Genomic DNA, 16,653 nt, shown 5'->3' with positions numbered 1-16,653 from the left:
CCCCAGGCGCCTCCTTCCCTCGGGTTTGGTTTGGGGGCCCCCTCCCCTCTCGCCCGCCTCGCATCCCCTCGGCGCCTCCCCGCCTCCTGCCCCGCCCCTCCGCCCGCGGCCACGCCCGCAGCCAATCAGCGCGCGGCCTCCCACGGCCCCGCCCCCCCGGCCTTTCCGGGAGGGCCCCGCTGAGCCCAGGCCTGGATGCGGAGGGCGGCGCCGTGGGGCGGGGGCCGATGGGGTCTGACGGACTCGGGGCTCCGGCGCGGGGCTCGCCTGCACGCGGGAGCGCGGGGCTGTGAAGGCGTGAGGTGGGCGCCGCGGCCCGCCCGGGATGGGCCAGCCCCAGCCTGGCGGGGCCGAGCCGGAGGCGAGGGCGGCGCGCGGGCCAGGCCTGCTGGGCGGGCGGCCCGGGGACTGAGGTAGAAGTGGGCGCGGAGGAAGGGGCCGAGCCAAGGCGGTGGGTGGAGCGGAGAGGGGGGCGGAGGCTGGGCCGCGGCGGGCGAGCGGAGCGGAGCGCTGGTCCGGAGCTCGGCGGCGGCGGCGCCTGAGGAAGCGGAGGCGGCGGCGGGCCCGGACGAGCGCCCGGAGGTGGCGGACGAGGCGCCGGGGGCCCCCATGGGCGGGTGTGTGGGCGCCCAGCACGACTCCTCGGGCAGCCTCAACGAGAACTCGGAGGGCACCGGAGGTAGGTGAGCGCCAGGGGGCAGCCTCGGCCCCCCATTGTTCCCGGCCGGGCCTGGCCACCTGTCCCGGCCCCTGCGGGCCTCGCGGCCGGGGCCCCCGCGCCCCTTTGTCATCCCCTCTTCCACGTCACTCCCCGCGCTCCGCTTCCGGCCGGCCGCCGGGTCGCCCCCTTTTTTCCCTGACCCCCCCAGTCCCCCGCCCCAGAAAAGCACTCCGCGCTCCGGGAAGGTAGCCCACGGCCTCTCGACCCCACCGCCTCGGCTGGGGAAACTCGGACCAGAAACTGCCTCTGGCTCCCTCGCTCCCTCTCCAGCCCGTTTAATTATTCAGGAACAGGATGGCGGCGCTGGGGTTGCAGGAAAGCGAACTGATGGGGGTTGGGGGGGGGGGAGGTGGGGAGGGGAGCCTAATGTATTCCCTCCGACGGGCCCCGCCACATCTCTCCGAACCCGGCCTTGTTCAGCAGAGTTGGCTGGTCTCCGCTTTCCTGAGTTTCAGATGACAGCTGCCCTGGTTGGTTCCAATTTGGCCATTTAAACCTGCAAGTTTCTGGAACTCGGCTGGGGAAGTCTCAAGTGGCCTCAAGCATTATTTTAACGAGGGGTGGGTAAATGGTCTGCCGGAGTAAAACGTGGCTTCTTTCTCCAGCCTGGGGTTATTGGGCCAGTGCACTGTTGGGGTGGGCTAGTCAAATTCCTATCCATCTTACGTAAAGGAAAATATGTAGGATAAAAGTACAAATGCTGTTACCCCGGTAGGATCCGTAGTTTAAAAGTTTCTGTGACACGGAACGCACTTGTACTTTATTGTAAATATGTTTGCTGAGGAGAGGTATTTTAATTCAATCAATGTTGTAGTATAGGAGAAGAGTAATCCAGTTAATTCTGCTTTTAGTTATATGACCTCTTGCTGGGCCCATTCTATACCTTGTGTAGAGGACAGAATGTTTTAGTTAAAGAAGAAACACCTTTTAGGAATAGCAAAAATGACAGTGTTGGTTTTGTTCCAACCTCATGTTAGATGTCACAGAAATGTGGGGTGTAAGTTCCTAAACTAAGTCGTTGGGGTGGGTGGGTTTACAACTTTTTTCTTATCGTGCTAGCATTTGGACCAGTTGCTTGCCTCGTTAAACTCCATGTACACCTAACTTTTGACTTATGAATGTCCTGATTACATGATGTTTAGCCATGCTACTTCATTAAAATGTATGGTCATCCTGTATGACTAAATCCTGGGCAAATTGAGAGCTCTGCAAAGCGTCTTGAAAAAAAAAACTGTCCACGGAAAGCGGTACTTTGTAGTGCATTTCAAGTCATAGCATAATTACTCAGTGGCACGTTAACAATGAGATTTGCAGTAAAAACAAAGCAGGAAGATAAAAGGGGGCGTGGTTTAAAATAACCTTGGGTTAAGATCAAACTGAGGGTCAAAATCCTGTGGGTGAGGTGATCATTAATGGTACCAAACTATACAGGTACAATTACTTTTTGGTAAGTATAGATAGTGTGCTTGTTATATGTAGTTTAAATTATACGTAGTTTAAGTTTTTTCACACTCGTTTTAACATTCTGATTCAACATTTTTCTGTTGTTGGTAGTGCACTTGAACTAATTTATGGTTTTAAGGCCTTTTGGTGGTGTGACTTGTGACCAGCCAGACGTTATTAGCACGGGCTTTTAAAAGCAAGAAGTATTAGCTTTTGGTAGTTTATTATTATCAGTGGTACCTAGTTAGATAGTTATAGTGTCAGCTTCTTTGTGAACTGAGTTCTCTGGGTTTTAAGCTGTGCTTTACCTTTCCAGAGTAAAGTTTAGAAAAATTGTTGTGAAACCTTCGTTTTATTTCTGGAGAGAAGGCATGACCCTGATGTAACTGGAGTGAAGGAGTGAGCTGTGTGGGATAAAAGGATTATTTCTAGAATTTAATTTGTGGAGGCCTTTATTCTCCATTATTGTCATGAAAGTTAAAGAGTTAATTGTGATTTAAAGGAATTAGCCCAGGTGAGTGTTTCAGGTTAACTTGTTAAATAGTTACTAGCTTATTATAGTAGATTTTTGTTTGGGAGGGAGAGACTTTTCCCTAAGGGTGTTGGCACAGATCCATCACTTTTCAGATGTACAGTAGTAGTTTTAATCTGGACATATTGGGCTATGAAAAAATTTTTTTCAGCATGGAGTAAAACACAGTTTCCCAATGTTTTTCATGACAGATTTAAGATTTTCATGACAGATTTAATTACGTCCACAGTGTTGTGCAAACATCATCATTTTAGGATGGCTTCACTTTCTGAATATCAGCAGACTTAGTAAAATGACTTAAAAAACTTTTTTGGCCATTTGAGGTACTGTACTTTCCCTTTCCCTCTGAATCTTAAGTCTCTTAAGTATGCAAATAAATGTGTATATTGAGAATAACTTCCATTCTAGGTGCAGTACTTTGAAGAAATTTGGAAAATTTTTGTAAGAATTTTTAGAATATGGAAATGGCTTAATGTTGTAAGATTTGTGTTATGTATTGTTTTGGAATCAGTTGCTGTATCTTCTGGTATACCTTGCCTAGAATTCAATTTTTGAGTTTTAGCTTTTTTGACCATTTTTTAAATGCCTAATTTAAATCAAGAAAGTTATATTATAGAACTTATGCAAGATTATTTAACAATGCTCTCCAAGCTTCCACACTCCTAGAATTTCCAGCTGTTGTGACATTTTCAGACAGCATATTTTGTATAGTTCTCCACCTTATTATGATGACATTGTGATGCTGAGGTTGGCACTTAGGTCCTTTAGACAAGAATGTGGCCCGTGGCATTTACTAAGTAATTAAATCTCTGATGAGTTTTAAAAATAAGAAATACATGAATAAAAAAACAGTAAAATGAAATTCATTGAAGACAGCCGATTCCCTTTTCATATTTCAATCCTTTAGTGAAAGTAGTGATGTGTCAGTGGAAAGTAGGTTCTCACCTCTGGGTAAGTCATTTATTCTGTACCTTCAGTGATATCCCGAGAGTACTGACCAAGGTGCTCACCAGTTTCTAGGTTTACAGGAGGAGAACTCTGAATACTGAATATTGACTTGTTTGGGTTTTTTTTTTTTTTTTGGCTGCTGCATTCAGCATATGGGATTTTAGTTCCCCAACTAGGGATCCAACCCACCCATGCCCCTGCAGTGGAAGTGCAAATTCTTAACTACTGGACAGCCAGGGAAATCTCAAACATTGACTTCTTTATTTCAGAGTGTCTTGAGAATATCGTGGAGTTCTTTTGGATATCCATTTATAGCAGCCTTAACACCTACTTGATGAGAACAATGCTTTTTGAGTAATAACAGCTACCATTTAATCCAGTATTTATTGTGTAGCAGGTATTGTGATTATGTTCTCACTGAGTCTTCAACAACTCTGGGAGGTGGATAGTATCTATTTTATAGATGGATTGATGCTGGGAGAAATTAAATAACTTGCTTAACATGGCAGAGTCAGAGCTTAAACTGGGGCTAAAATAAAGAATGCTGACTTTTTTTCCTTTTCCTCTAGTTTAATTTTTTTTTAATTTTAGTAAAATACATATAAAACTTGTTATTTTAACCACTTTTAAGTGTATACTTCAATGGCATTAATTATATCCACAGCATGCAATACATCACTATGTATTTACAGAGTTTTTCATCACTCCAGACAGACTCTGGATCTGTTAAGCAATATCTTTTCTTCCCTCTCCTCCTAACCCCTAGTAACCTCTGGTCTAGGATTTGTCTCTGAATTTGCCTATTCTAGATATCTCATATAAGTAGAATCATACAATATTTATTGTTTTGTTGGTAGTATATTTTACTTAACAGGTCTTAAGGTTTATCCTGTTGTACCAAGTATCAGTAATCCTTTTTATAGCTATTGTGTGTACATGCCATATTTTGATTATCCCTTCATCCGTTGAAGGACGTTTGGATTGTCTCCACTTTTTGGCTATTGGGAATAATGCAGCTATGAACTTTAGTGTACAGAGAGTAAATCCCAGTTTTCAGTGCTTTGGGATATATACCTAGGAGAACGTAGGAATTGAGAGATCATGTTAATTTTATGTTTACTTCTTAGAGGTAAATTTTCCCACAGTGATTGCACCATTTTACATTTCTTCTAGCAGCATACAAGGGTTCTAGTTTCTTCACATTTTCACCAATGCTTGTTATTTCCCATTTTAAAAATTGTAGCTTTTATAGCGGGTGTGAAGTGAGGGACATCTTATGGTTTCAGCTTGCATTTTGTAATAGTGATGTTAATGTGCTCATTTGGCATTTGAATATCTTCTTTTAATAGAAATATCTAAGTCCTTTGCCTTTTTGTTTTTAATTGAGTTTGGGCTTTGTTTTTGCTACTGAGTTGTAGGATTATGTTAATCTTTATTCTGTATATTAAACCCTTATCAAGATACATTCCAAAGAATTGCACGGAGAGATAAGAAAACCTTCCAAAGTGATCACTGCAAAGAAATAGAGGAAAACAGTAGAATGGGAAAGACTAGAGATCTCTTCAAGAAAATTAGAGGAATCATGCAAATTAGAAATCATAGAAAATTAGAGAAATTCATGCAAAGATGGACACAATAAAGGACATACAGTATAGACCTAATAGAAACAGAAGATGTTAAAAAGAGGTGGCAAGAATACACAGTAGAACTATACCAAAAGATCTTCATGACCTAGGTAACCACGATGGTGTGATCACTCACCTAGAGCCAGACATCCTGGAATGAGAAGTCAAGTGGGCCTTAGGAAGCGTCACTACGAACAAAGCTAGTGGAGGTGGTGGAATTCCAGCTGAGCTATTTCAAATCCTAAAAGATGATGCTGTGAAAGTGCTGCACTCAAAATGCCAGCAGATTTGGGTAACTCAGCAGTGGCCACAGGACTGGAAGAGGTCAGTTTTCATTCCAATCCCAAAGAAGGGGAATGCCAAAGAATGTGCAAACTACTGCACAATTGAACAATCTCACATGCTAGCAAAGTAATGCTCAAAATTCTCCAAGCTAGGCTTCAGCAGTGCATGAACCGAGAACTTCCGGATGTTCAAACTGGATTTAGAAAAGGCAGAGGAACCAGAGATCAAGTTGCCAACATCCATGCCAACGTTGGATCATAGAAAAAGCAAGAGAATTCCAGAAAAACGTTTATCTGCTTCTGCTTCATTGACTATGCCAAAGCCTTTGACTGTGTGGATCACAACAAACTGGAAAATTCTTAAAGAGATGGGATTACTAGACCACCTTACCTTCCTCCTGAGAAACCTGTATGCAGGTCAAGAAGCAACAGTTAGAATCAGACATGGAACAACGGACTGGTTCCAGTTTGGGACAGGAGTACGTCAAGACTATATATTGTCACTCTGCTTATTTAACTTGTATGCAGAGTACATCATGCGAAATCCCAGGCTGGATGAAGAACAAGCAGGAATCAAGATTGCCAGGAGAAGTATCAATAACCTCAGATATGCAGATGACACCACCCTTATGGCAGAAAGTGAAGAGGAACTAAAGAGCCTCTTGATGAAAGTGAAAGAGGAGAGTGAAAAAGTTGGCTTAAAGCTCAACATTCACAAAACGAAGATCATGGCATCTGGTCCCATCACTTCATGGCAAATAGATGGGGAAACAATAAAAACAGTGACTATTTTTTTGGGCTCCAAAATCACTGCAGATGGTGACTGCAGCCATGAAATTAAAAGACGCTTGCTCCTTGGAAGAAAAGCTATGACCAACCTAGACAGCGTATTAAAGGGCAGAGCCATTACTTTACCAGCAAAGGTCTGTCTAGTCAAAGCTATGGTTTTTCCAGTGGTCATTTATGGATGTGAGAGTTGGACCATAAAGAAGGTGGACACCAAAGAATTGATGCTTTTGAACTGTGGTGTTGGAGAAGATTCTTGAGAGTCCCTTGGACTGCAAAGAGATCCAACTAGTCAATCCTAAAGGAAATCAGTCCTGAATATTCATTGAAAGGACTGATGCTGAAGCTGAAACTTGAATACTTTGGCCACCTGATGCGAAGAGCCAACTCACTAGAAAAGGCCTTGATAATGGGAAAGATTGAAGGCAGGAGGAGAAGGGGATGACAGAGGATGTGATGGTTGGATGGCATCACCGTCTCAAAGGACATGAGTTTGAGCAAGCTCCAGGAGTTGGTGAAGAACAGGGAAGCCTGGCATGCTGTGGTCCATGGGATCACAAAGAGTTGGACATGACTGAGCGGCTGAACAACAACAAGATACATGACTTGGAGATATTTTCTCGCATTCTATAGGTTGTCTTTTCATGCTCTTGATGGTGTCTTTTGATTCACAAAAGTTTAATGAAGTTCAGTGTATCTATTTGTACCTTTGTTGCCTGTGCTTATAGTTTCAGTTTTAAATTTATTTTTAATTGTTGATGGATAAAGAATAAATATATAACAATAATTTACAAATCTGATAACTAACATTTGTTTTAACTATGAATAGAAAGCTGTTTTAAGCTTATTTTCTCTGTCAGATCTGATGAAAAGGTTGATATGCAATGAAATTGTTTTTTAAATTTGACAGGTGATCCATAAAGCCATTTCAGTTTCTTAATCAAGAGATGAGTATTGTCTTTTCTGGGGAAGCATTTTACAATCAACAACCATTGAGTACCCACAGTATGCCCAACTTTGTATTGGTTGCTGTTGTTCCAAAAAAAGGAATCATTATCCTATTTCTTGTGTATGTCAGAATCCTTTTTTAGGAAAGCATAATAAAATGTGCATGTATGAGGCAACTGAAAAGCACTATTTAAACAGATAAAAAACACCACTGAATAAATTGTGCAAGTGCTGAGAGAGCAACGGAACACGAAGTGACCTCTGCTGCTAGGAGGTGTGGTTCCTCAACCAGCAGCACTGTCATCAGGTGGGAGACATCATGTTAGAAATGCAGACTCTCGGGCCCTGGCCATAAACTGCTGAATCAGAATCTGCATTTTAATAGTGTTCTCCAACAGTTGCCATGCACGTTCAAGTTCAAGAAGCATTGGTAAAGGATTGCTTACAGTGGGAAGAGACGAGAGAGGAATACATTAGGGGGAAAAATGGCAAGAGTTGGTTTTTTGGATGTGGGGATATAGAAAATAATCCCATATTTGTGAACCTGGGTAAACCAAGAATACTGAAGTGGCATGTCAGATTTTGGGGAATAAGAAAGAGCTGTCTGGAGAAAGCAACCTTTCAGTATGTTAAAGTTCAATTGACAGAAGAATTTTTAAGTTGAGACATCATTTTGAAGTTTAGATATGGAACTCCTAAATGTTCAGGATTATGAATGTGGATTTTGGAGTCAGCTGGCTAAATTGGCTGGAGGTGTAAAAGTCAATGAAGGCTATGCTGCTGCTGCTGATGCTAAGTCGCTTCAGTCATGTCTGACTCTGTGTGACCCCATAGACGGTAGCCCACCAGGCTCCCCCATCCCTGGGATTCTTCAGGCAAGAACACTAGAGTGGGTTACCATTTCCTTCTCCAATGCATGAAAAGGAAAAGTGAAAGTGAAGTCGCTCAGTCGTGTCCCGACTCTTAGTGACCCCATGGACTGCAGCCCACCAGGCTCCTCCATTCACAGGATTTCCCAGGCAAGAGTACTGGAGTGGGGTGCTGTTGCCTTCTCTGGAATGAAGGCTATCAGTACAGTTCAGTCGCTCAGTCGTGTCCGACTTCTTTCGACCCCATGAATCGCAGCACGCCAGGCCTCCCTGTTCATCACCAACTCCCAGAGTTCACTCAAACTCATGTCCATCAAGTCGGTAGTGCCATCCAGCCATCTCATCCTCTGTTGTCCCCTTCTCCTCTTGCCCCCAATCCCTCCCAGCATCAGAGACTTTTCCAATGAGTCAGCTCTTTGCATGAGGTGGCCAAAGTATTGGAGTTTCAGCTTTAGCATCAGTCCTTCCAATGAACACCCAGGACTGATCTCCTTTAGAATGGACTGGTTGGATCTCCTTGCAAGTTAAGTGAAAAGAGGAGGAAAGTACTAAGAATTGAGTCATGAAGTTTTCACAAAGTAGAGAAATGAGAAATCACTTCTCAGGACCTGACTGTAGTGAGTACTTAGTATACTGAATTTTGTTGAGTTACTGGGAAACAGGTCTGCCTGTGAAACTGATAGATCTAATTGCATTTGAACTTTTCATTCTAGTGTGGTTGTGGAAATTCTGGTCGTAGTTTGGTACTCATGTCCTAATATAAGACAGACTTCTTGGGCGTCCAATTCCAGAATATAGCAACAGCCCCTTTGAGATTGGCGTACTTCAGAACAGATGCATTCTCTACAAGACATCAGTTACTTTCTTCAAGAATATCACGGACATCTATTCTTTATATATTTCCAGTGTTTTACACTTGTCATCTCACTAGGTGGTTCATTGAATTTTCTTTTGCTGCTTCTCTTAGGGCTGTGCCTATGGTAAAAAAAAAAAAAAAAAAAAAGAAGCGAATCGAACATGACTGGGACTAAAGATTAAGTCTCCTCGTTTTCTCCCTAGTGTGACAGTAGAAGTAAAAATCTTTCATGTTTTTCCGGGTTGGTGAGCTCTGGGGCTTCACGAGAGGATGCATAAAATTTCATACCAATTGGAGAGAGACGTACTGTGAAATAGGAGGCATTTACTTGATGTAAAGCAGAAGGGGGCTGATTTTGCTAGGAGGAATGGAGTTGTGTGGAAAGAATCAAAAGGAAAATATACAGCAAGAAAATGTAGGTTGGAAATACAGTGGTACTTTGGGTAGCTCCATAGGTTCAGTAGGTATGAGAACTGAAATTAGATGGGAAGCGACAGTTGGAAAATACCGCCATATGGGGCAAGCTGAATCTTCTTTGAGAAGAGAGTTAAGCACTTCAGTTTACATTAAAACCTGCTGTGGTATGTGGTAGCCCCTGCCTCATTTGCTTCCTCCCATTGGGCTTGTCCCACTCGTTTTCAATTTTCTACTAAGTAGAGGGTTGAAGTTTTTTCGCAGATAAGATTCTCTGGGAACTTACGTTGGAAAGACATTTTAAATGAAGAGTCTTATTTATGGCTATTAAATGAGCTGTCCTTTTCATCTCTGATTTTATATTTAGGAATCAGTGGCTAGAGTTACATAGTATGAACAGAAGATTTAAGCCATTAGAAATATAGGAATTGTTATTCCTTTGATTTTTGATAGCCCTAGTCTATGACACCTGTCTTTCTTAGGGAGAAATTTGAATCAGTGGATTTTTAAATCTAATTTTCTTACTATAAATGCAAAGCTTTGGCAGCACCTTGCTAGTAGTACTATATCCAGGTGAGTCTTCCAGTGAGAATAATTATTGAGTGTTAATAACAGTAGTAAGGAACTTTTGCTTTTATGTAATGAGTTAGTTATCTCATGATTTTTGACTGAAACACAATCTTCTGTTGTTGCAAGAAAGCATTAGGTTGGTTTTGTTAAGCAATATGATCATATTAATTGGGCGTGATGATCAGTTTGCTGATTTAGTGATTCTCTCATTTTTCCTTACTGCAGACCACCTGAATGGTTTATCTTCATTTGGTGGACCACTGCACCTGATTCTTCCCGCCGCCCCTCACCATCCCTACCCAGCTTTCTGCTTCTGCTTATTGGGCAGTACTAGGCTACCAGCAAGTTCCTCATGATTCACTGGTAGTTCAAGAACCATAGGTTGAGACTTTACTAACGTGTATGTACTTAAAGATGCATGTGGTTGGCAAGAACAGTCAAGCATATATTCCATTTTGCATCAGCTCCTTTGACTTGGAGCTAGCAAGAATCAAATTTGGTTTGGAATATACTCCATATATTGACCCGAGAGGTTAAATATTGCTGAGTATACATTGGATATTGTAATGCCATACTTTTGCATGTTTGCAGTAAAACTTGTAGAAGTTTCCATTATAGCTCAGTTTTTAGAAATCAAATTTCTATTGGAGTTATCTGAGAACAAGAAATATTTACATGTGGGGGATAATTTTATGTAAATTTTACTTGAATGTGAAGTGTTAATGATACATTTGCTCACAACTTTAAAAAATAATGAATTAATGACTCTTGGGCCTTTCTGATTAAATTTTAACATCACCAGAAACCCTTCAGATAGCTTTTGCATTTGTTAGAATTGACTTGCAGGTATAAGCAAGGTCAGACTGCTGCTTTGCATTTGTTCAGATAGTTTCCATGCTTGTGGTCTGTGTGACAAAAGTATCACAGGGAAAGAGTAACTGGAAATTAGATCTAATTCTAACAGAATATGTGTGATTCTTTACTTCCTAGGCTATAGTAGATCCAAAGTCCAAGCTTTTCCTGCTTTTCTGCTGTCTTCACTTCCAACGTTGGGATAATCTTTCATCAGTGAATAAGTATGAGCCTTTTCTTTTCCACCCAGGACTAATCCTGCCATCCTGAACATCGTAGCACTGTTCTTCAGTGCTTATTCTCCTCCCTCCTCCTTTCCCTCAACTTTATTGAGGACTGATTGACAACTGTTGGTTGACAGATATAGTATACAATGTCATGATATAATATACATATACCTTGTGAAACAGTTACCAGAATCAAAATGATGAACACATTCTTGTTGTGAGACTCTGTAAGATCTCCTCTCAGCAACTTTCAAGTATAAAGTACTGTATTATTAACAATAACCATACTGAACATTAGATCTTTATAACTTGTGCTTCTTAAAACTGCAAGATTGTACTAAATAATACTAAATTATTGTACTAAATAAATAAATAAATGGTACTAAATCCACCTCCCCCCCTCCCTTTTTCCCAAAAATCTGTCCTGGTTATTTTTGTACATTTACTTATCTCCTCAGAGCATAAGCCACGTTGGACCTGGGGACAGCGACCTCAGTTTTCTCATAGTACTTTAGGTTTAGTTAACAATTGTGTGAAGCACATCTTTGACTTTATAACAGTTTTAGGGAGAAAATGATAACTGTCTTAATAGTAGGCTCACTTAATTCTAGAGCAAGAACCTTGTTAAATAAGACCATGTCATGTAATAAAAAGATTTAGGAGTCAGAATTCTTTAGTTCTGGTTCCACTTCTGCTCTTTGTATCTGCTACCTTTAAATGAGCATGTTAATGAAATCAGTAGGCTCCAGCATTTTAAACAGTTGAATCTTCTTTTTAGGTATATCTTACATTGAACAGTAACATCAGTCTCAGCATTTGATTTCTTTTTATTTTGATTGTATATAGTCTCTAAAAAATAAAAATAAATGATTTAGAGTCTCATAAAGTTCTGTAGAAGATTTTTTTAAAGTTTGACTCACTAACACTATCAGCAACTGTGCTCAGAACTCAGACGATAACATGTCACACAGTATTACAGTTTATGTTTTATTTTCACTGAGCATTCTTCAGTTAACTTGATAAGAGCATATACGGAACAGATGAGATTGCTGTGACATTTAACGAAGCCTAGACATCCATGTACTGTATTAGTGTGTTCCCTCCGTCAGTTCAGTTCAGCTCCCTCAGTTCCCTCATCAGCTCAGTCGCGTCCGACTCTTTGCAACCCCATGGACTGCAGCATGCCAGGCCTCCTTGTCCATCACAATCTCCCGGAGCTTGCTCAAACTCATGTCCATCGAGTTGGTGATGCCATCCAGCCATCTCATCCTCTGTCATCTCCTTCTCCTGCCTTCAGTCTTTCCCAGCATCAGGGACTTTTCTAACGAGTCAGCCCTTCACATCAGGTGGCCAAAGTATTGGAGCTTTAGCATTAGTCCTTCCAATGAATATTCAGGATTGATTTCCTTTAGGATTGACTGGTTTGATCTCCTTTCTGTCTAAGAGACTCTCAAGAGTCTTCTCCAACACCACGGTTCAAAAGCTGTGTTACATGAGTGAACATGTATGTGCATGTATTAATAAAAGGCACATTCAGAGCTGTGGTTTTCCCAGTCAGTGACACAGTTAGAAAAATTTCCTTAAGTTCATATATGCATAGAGTAGACAAGAGAAGCATTCCAATGACTCTAAGATGAGTTTGACCCAGCAGCATAAGCTAACATGTTTCATGATGGGTCTTTATGTTTGAAATGTGTGATACTTTTTGTTAGGGTTCTTAAAAAATAGTAAAAAAAAATATTTTACAAGATAGTTTAAATTACATTTTGGAATGCTGAAACAGTTGTTTGTTTCTGTCTCTTGAGTTTTTTGGGACCAATTTAAAAAGTCATGTGACTAGATCCTAGAAAAAATCTTTACATGACACATGTAATTTCAATCAATTTTTATCTACTCTCAGGATAGGTGCACTGTGTTGGGCATTGTATTACATATTTGAAGTTTCATAGGATTACTGAAAGAATGCTGCTGCTATGTCGCTTCAGTCGTGTCCGACTCTGTGCGACCCCGTAGACGGTAGCCCACCAGGCTCCCCCGTCCTTGGATTCTCCAGGCAAGAACACTGGAGTGGGTTGCCAGTTCCTTCTCCAGTGCATGAAAGTGAAAAGTGAAAGTGAAGTCGCTCAGTCACGTCTTAGCGACCCCATGGACTGCAGCCCACCAGGCTCTTCCATCCATGGGAGTTTCCAGGCAAGAGTACTGGAGTGGGGTGCCATCGCCTTCTCACTGCCTTCTATACTGAAAGAATAGTACTGTATTAAGAATGCAGTGCTATCCAAGTTAATTTTGATGCTAACTTTGAGAGAAAACAAAGGCAAGATAAAACATTAAAATAGTGAAGGGATGAAGGAGATGGTGTCTGTTGTAGCTATACCACTAACTACCATCTGGTTACAGATCTGGAAGTTGATTCACTTACTCCCACTAACTGATTGGCCTTCACCTGGAATTAAAAGGGTCGGGAACAAGCCCTCAGGGTGGTCTTTCTTTTCTGGAGCAACTGTTGGCTTAGAATGCACTCTGTAAGTGAAGATATTGATCATGTAAGGTGTGAACTTTACCTCTCAGTTCATTTGAAGCTGAGAGTGCACCTTGGTACTGTTAGGCCTTTGCTTCTCCCTGTCTTTGACGTGGCTTCACTTCTCTTTTTTCTCTCGGGTATAAAATATTCCAACTCTGCCTACAGTTGGGGCAATCAAGTATTATATTTAACTTTTGGAAGTTCAAGACAGTGAGTGCTTCATAGAAAAGGGATTGTTGGATGAGATCTTGTATTTGGGGTTTATGCAGGAGGAACTAGAATAAAAAGAGATGCTGAGAAGGACCTGGTAGGTGAGGTCTGGTGTCTGCCATGTTTGTGAGAGTCTGACTCTTGCTTATGAAAAATGGACTGGATTGAGATGAATCCTAGTGGGCATGGCAGCGGATCTCTGTATCTAGTAAATAAAGCTTGAAGTGAAGTGAAGTGAAAGTTGCTCAGTCGTGTCCAGCTCTGTGACCCCATGGACTTGATACGGTCCATGGAATTCTCTAAGCCAGAATACTGGAGTGGGTACCCCTTCCCCTCTCCAGGGGATCTTCCCAGCCCAGGGATTGAACCCAGGTCTCCCACACTGCAGGCAGATTCTTCACCAGCTGAGCCACAAGGGAAGCCCAAGAATACTGGAGTGGGAAGCCTATCCCTTCTCCAGCTGATCTTCCCACCCCAGGAATCGAACTGGGATCTCCTGCATTGCAGGTGGATTCTTTACCAACTGAACTATGAGGGAAGCCCACCTAGGGCCTTTGCTTTAATGTAAATATTTGCTTTGTGGTGCTTTTATTACAGTTCTTAAAAGTAGCATGATCTCCCTCATTTTTTAATACTGCTTTTGGAAATTATTTGTTTACTTATTTCTTTGTTCTCCCACAATGTCGTAAGCTCTGAGGCCCAGGCCTTTTCTGATTCTTCTTTACTGTATGCCTAGTTGCTTGTGTGGTTCCTGGTACCTGTGCATTCAGTAGCTGCTGACTGAATGAATAAGTGAAATAATGAATGAATAGTTACCAATTGCTTTATCATTTGGAGGATGAAATTTTTTTCTACTTGGCTTTAGTTATTTGCTTTTGGGGGTGAAATTTATAGTAAAAACTATTGTAATGTTGTACAGTTATTTTCCATTATCTTTAGAGACTTTACTCATAATTCTGGGATAGATTCTTATTTGGCTATTTGGTAAAAGGAGGGAGTGATCTAATTTGCTTGTTAAAATCTCCCCAAGTGTTTATTAATGTATTATTCTGTCATCCTTCGCAAACTTAGTGGTGAGTTGAATTGCTTTGTATATGAAAAGAGGGTTAATTGTATTTAAAGCCACCCAGACCAGTGGTATTATGTTAGGTTGTTCTTGAGCTGATTCTGTGCTTATATTGAATGCAGCAGAAATCCAGGTTTTGCATGCAACCTATAAAGTATAACAGGAAATAATGAAGATGCCTTTTAAGAATTCTCTGAATTTAGGTGTTGGGGGGTTTTGAAGCAGGTATTTTGGAGGATGTTGGAGGAGGGCAGAGCCTAGGAACAAATTGTAAGGTAGAAGTGCTCTTTACAGTACTTTGCTCATGCTCAGTTGCTTCAGTCATGTCTGACTCTTTACGACTCTGTGGACTGTAGCCTACTAGGCTCCTTAGTCCATGGGATTCTCTAGACAAGAATACTGGAGTGGATTGCCATGTGCTCCTCCACAGAATCTTCCCAACCCAGGGATCGAACCCGCGTGTCCTCTATGACAGGTGAATTCTTTACCACTGAACCACTGGGTAAGCCAAAAGAAAGTTGCAGTCACTTACTGAGGTTGTAGTGTTGATGGTTTAGTCGTGTCTGACTCTTGCGATCCCATGGACTGTAGCCCATCAGGCTCCTCAGTTCATGGGATTTCCTAGGCAAGAATACTGGAGTGGGTTGCCATTTCCTTCTCCAAGGGATCTTCCCAACCCAGGGATCGAACCTGCATCTCTTGCATTGCAGGTGGATTCTTTACTGCTGAGCCAGTGGACGTTCCTTAATGTACTTTATTAAAGACCGATTGCACTCTGAAAGTTGGAACTGTGTGTCCTTTATTTACTTTCTAAACCACATTCCTCCATATAAAAACTGTAAATAAAGAGTATTGTGTTTGGGGTAGAGATAGTAATTAATGTAAATATAACTTTATAACGTATAATTTTGTAACACATGCCTGATATTTTGAGATATTTAGCAATGCAAATACTTTTTTTTTTTAGCAATGCTAACAGCTTTTAGCTTTTTGTCCTAAATTTTTAGATTTATTTATTTTATTTTTTGACTGTCATGGGTCTTCGTTGCTGCATGCAGGCTTTCTCTAGTTGTGGTGAGCAAGGGCAACTCTAGTTGCAGAGCACAGACTGTAGGAGTGCTGAGTTCAGTAGTTGCAGCTCATGGGCTCTAGAGCACAGGCTCAGTACTTGTGGTGCAGGGGCTTAGTTGCTGCACAGGATGTGCAGTCTTCCCCGACCGTGGATAGAATGGTGTCCCACCTGCATCGCAAGGTGGATTCTTAACCACTGGATCTCCAGGGAAGCCTGTTGTCCTGTTTTTTACTTATTAAAATCTCCCTTCCTGACTATGTTATTTGCACAGCAAACATGCATTGAGTATACTGTGTGACATACTTGAATTTGTATGTAAGTATCTCAACAGGGTCTGGCACAGGGGTTCATAGGTTGTTGGTTTGTAATGTTGAATGAGTAGATCTTACTGAAGTCATTAAAATAATGGTTTTTCAATGGTTTAAGGTTTACAGAGACAACAACTATCGAGAAGAACCATGATTTCAACACATTCTTTGGTGTAATTTTGTTTTTTTAAAAATCTTCATATACATTTTCTTGATTCTTAAAAGGAAGCTTTGACTTCGAGGAAGTCTGATATTAATATTTCCATTTTAGAAGAGAGAAAACTGAGGCACAGGGAAGTTTTAATCTGATTAAGGAATAAAAAGAGTAGCCCAAACTGTAAGTTTTGTCTTCTGTTTTCTAATTCAGTATTCTCTCCACTGAAGGTGAGGGTTTTGGTTGA

The 16,653-nt window shown here is 41.6% G+C and overlaps 1 protein-coding gene across 1 annotated transcript in view; it reads left to right on the top strand.

The window, feature by feature from the left end:
* The first annotated feature begins 457 nt into the window (after positions 1-457).
* The window catches only part of UBTD2 (ubiquitin domain containing 2), a 60,214-nt gene continuing 44,018 nt past the window's right edge, over positions 458-16,653 (top strand). The window contains exon 1 of the mRNA XM_061393209.1: positions 458-679. Within this exon, the coding sequence (XP_061249193.1) occupies positions 610-679 (70 nt within the window). The 5' untranslated portion in view covers positions 458-609. The remainder of the gene's footprint in view (positions 680-16,653) is intronic.

Source organism: Bos javanicus, chromosome 20 (assembly GCF_032452875.1).
Source record: "Bos javanicus breed banteng chromosome 20, ARS-OSU_banteng_1.0, whole genome shotgun sequence".
In the NCBI taxonomy this organism is placed as follows: Eukaryota; Metazoa; Chordata; class Mammalia; order Artiodactyla; family Bovidae; genus Bos; species Bos javanicus.
This window is presented reverse-complemented; position numbering and strand designations above follow the sequence as displayed.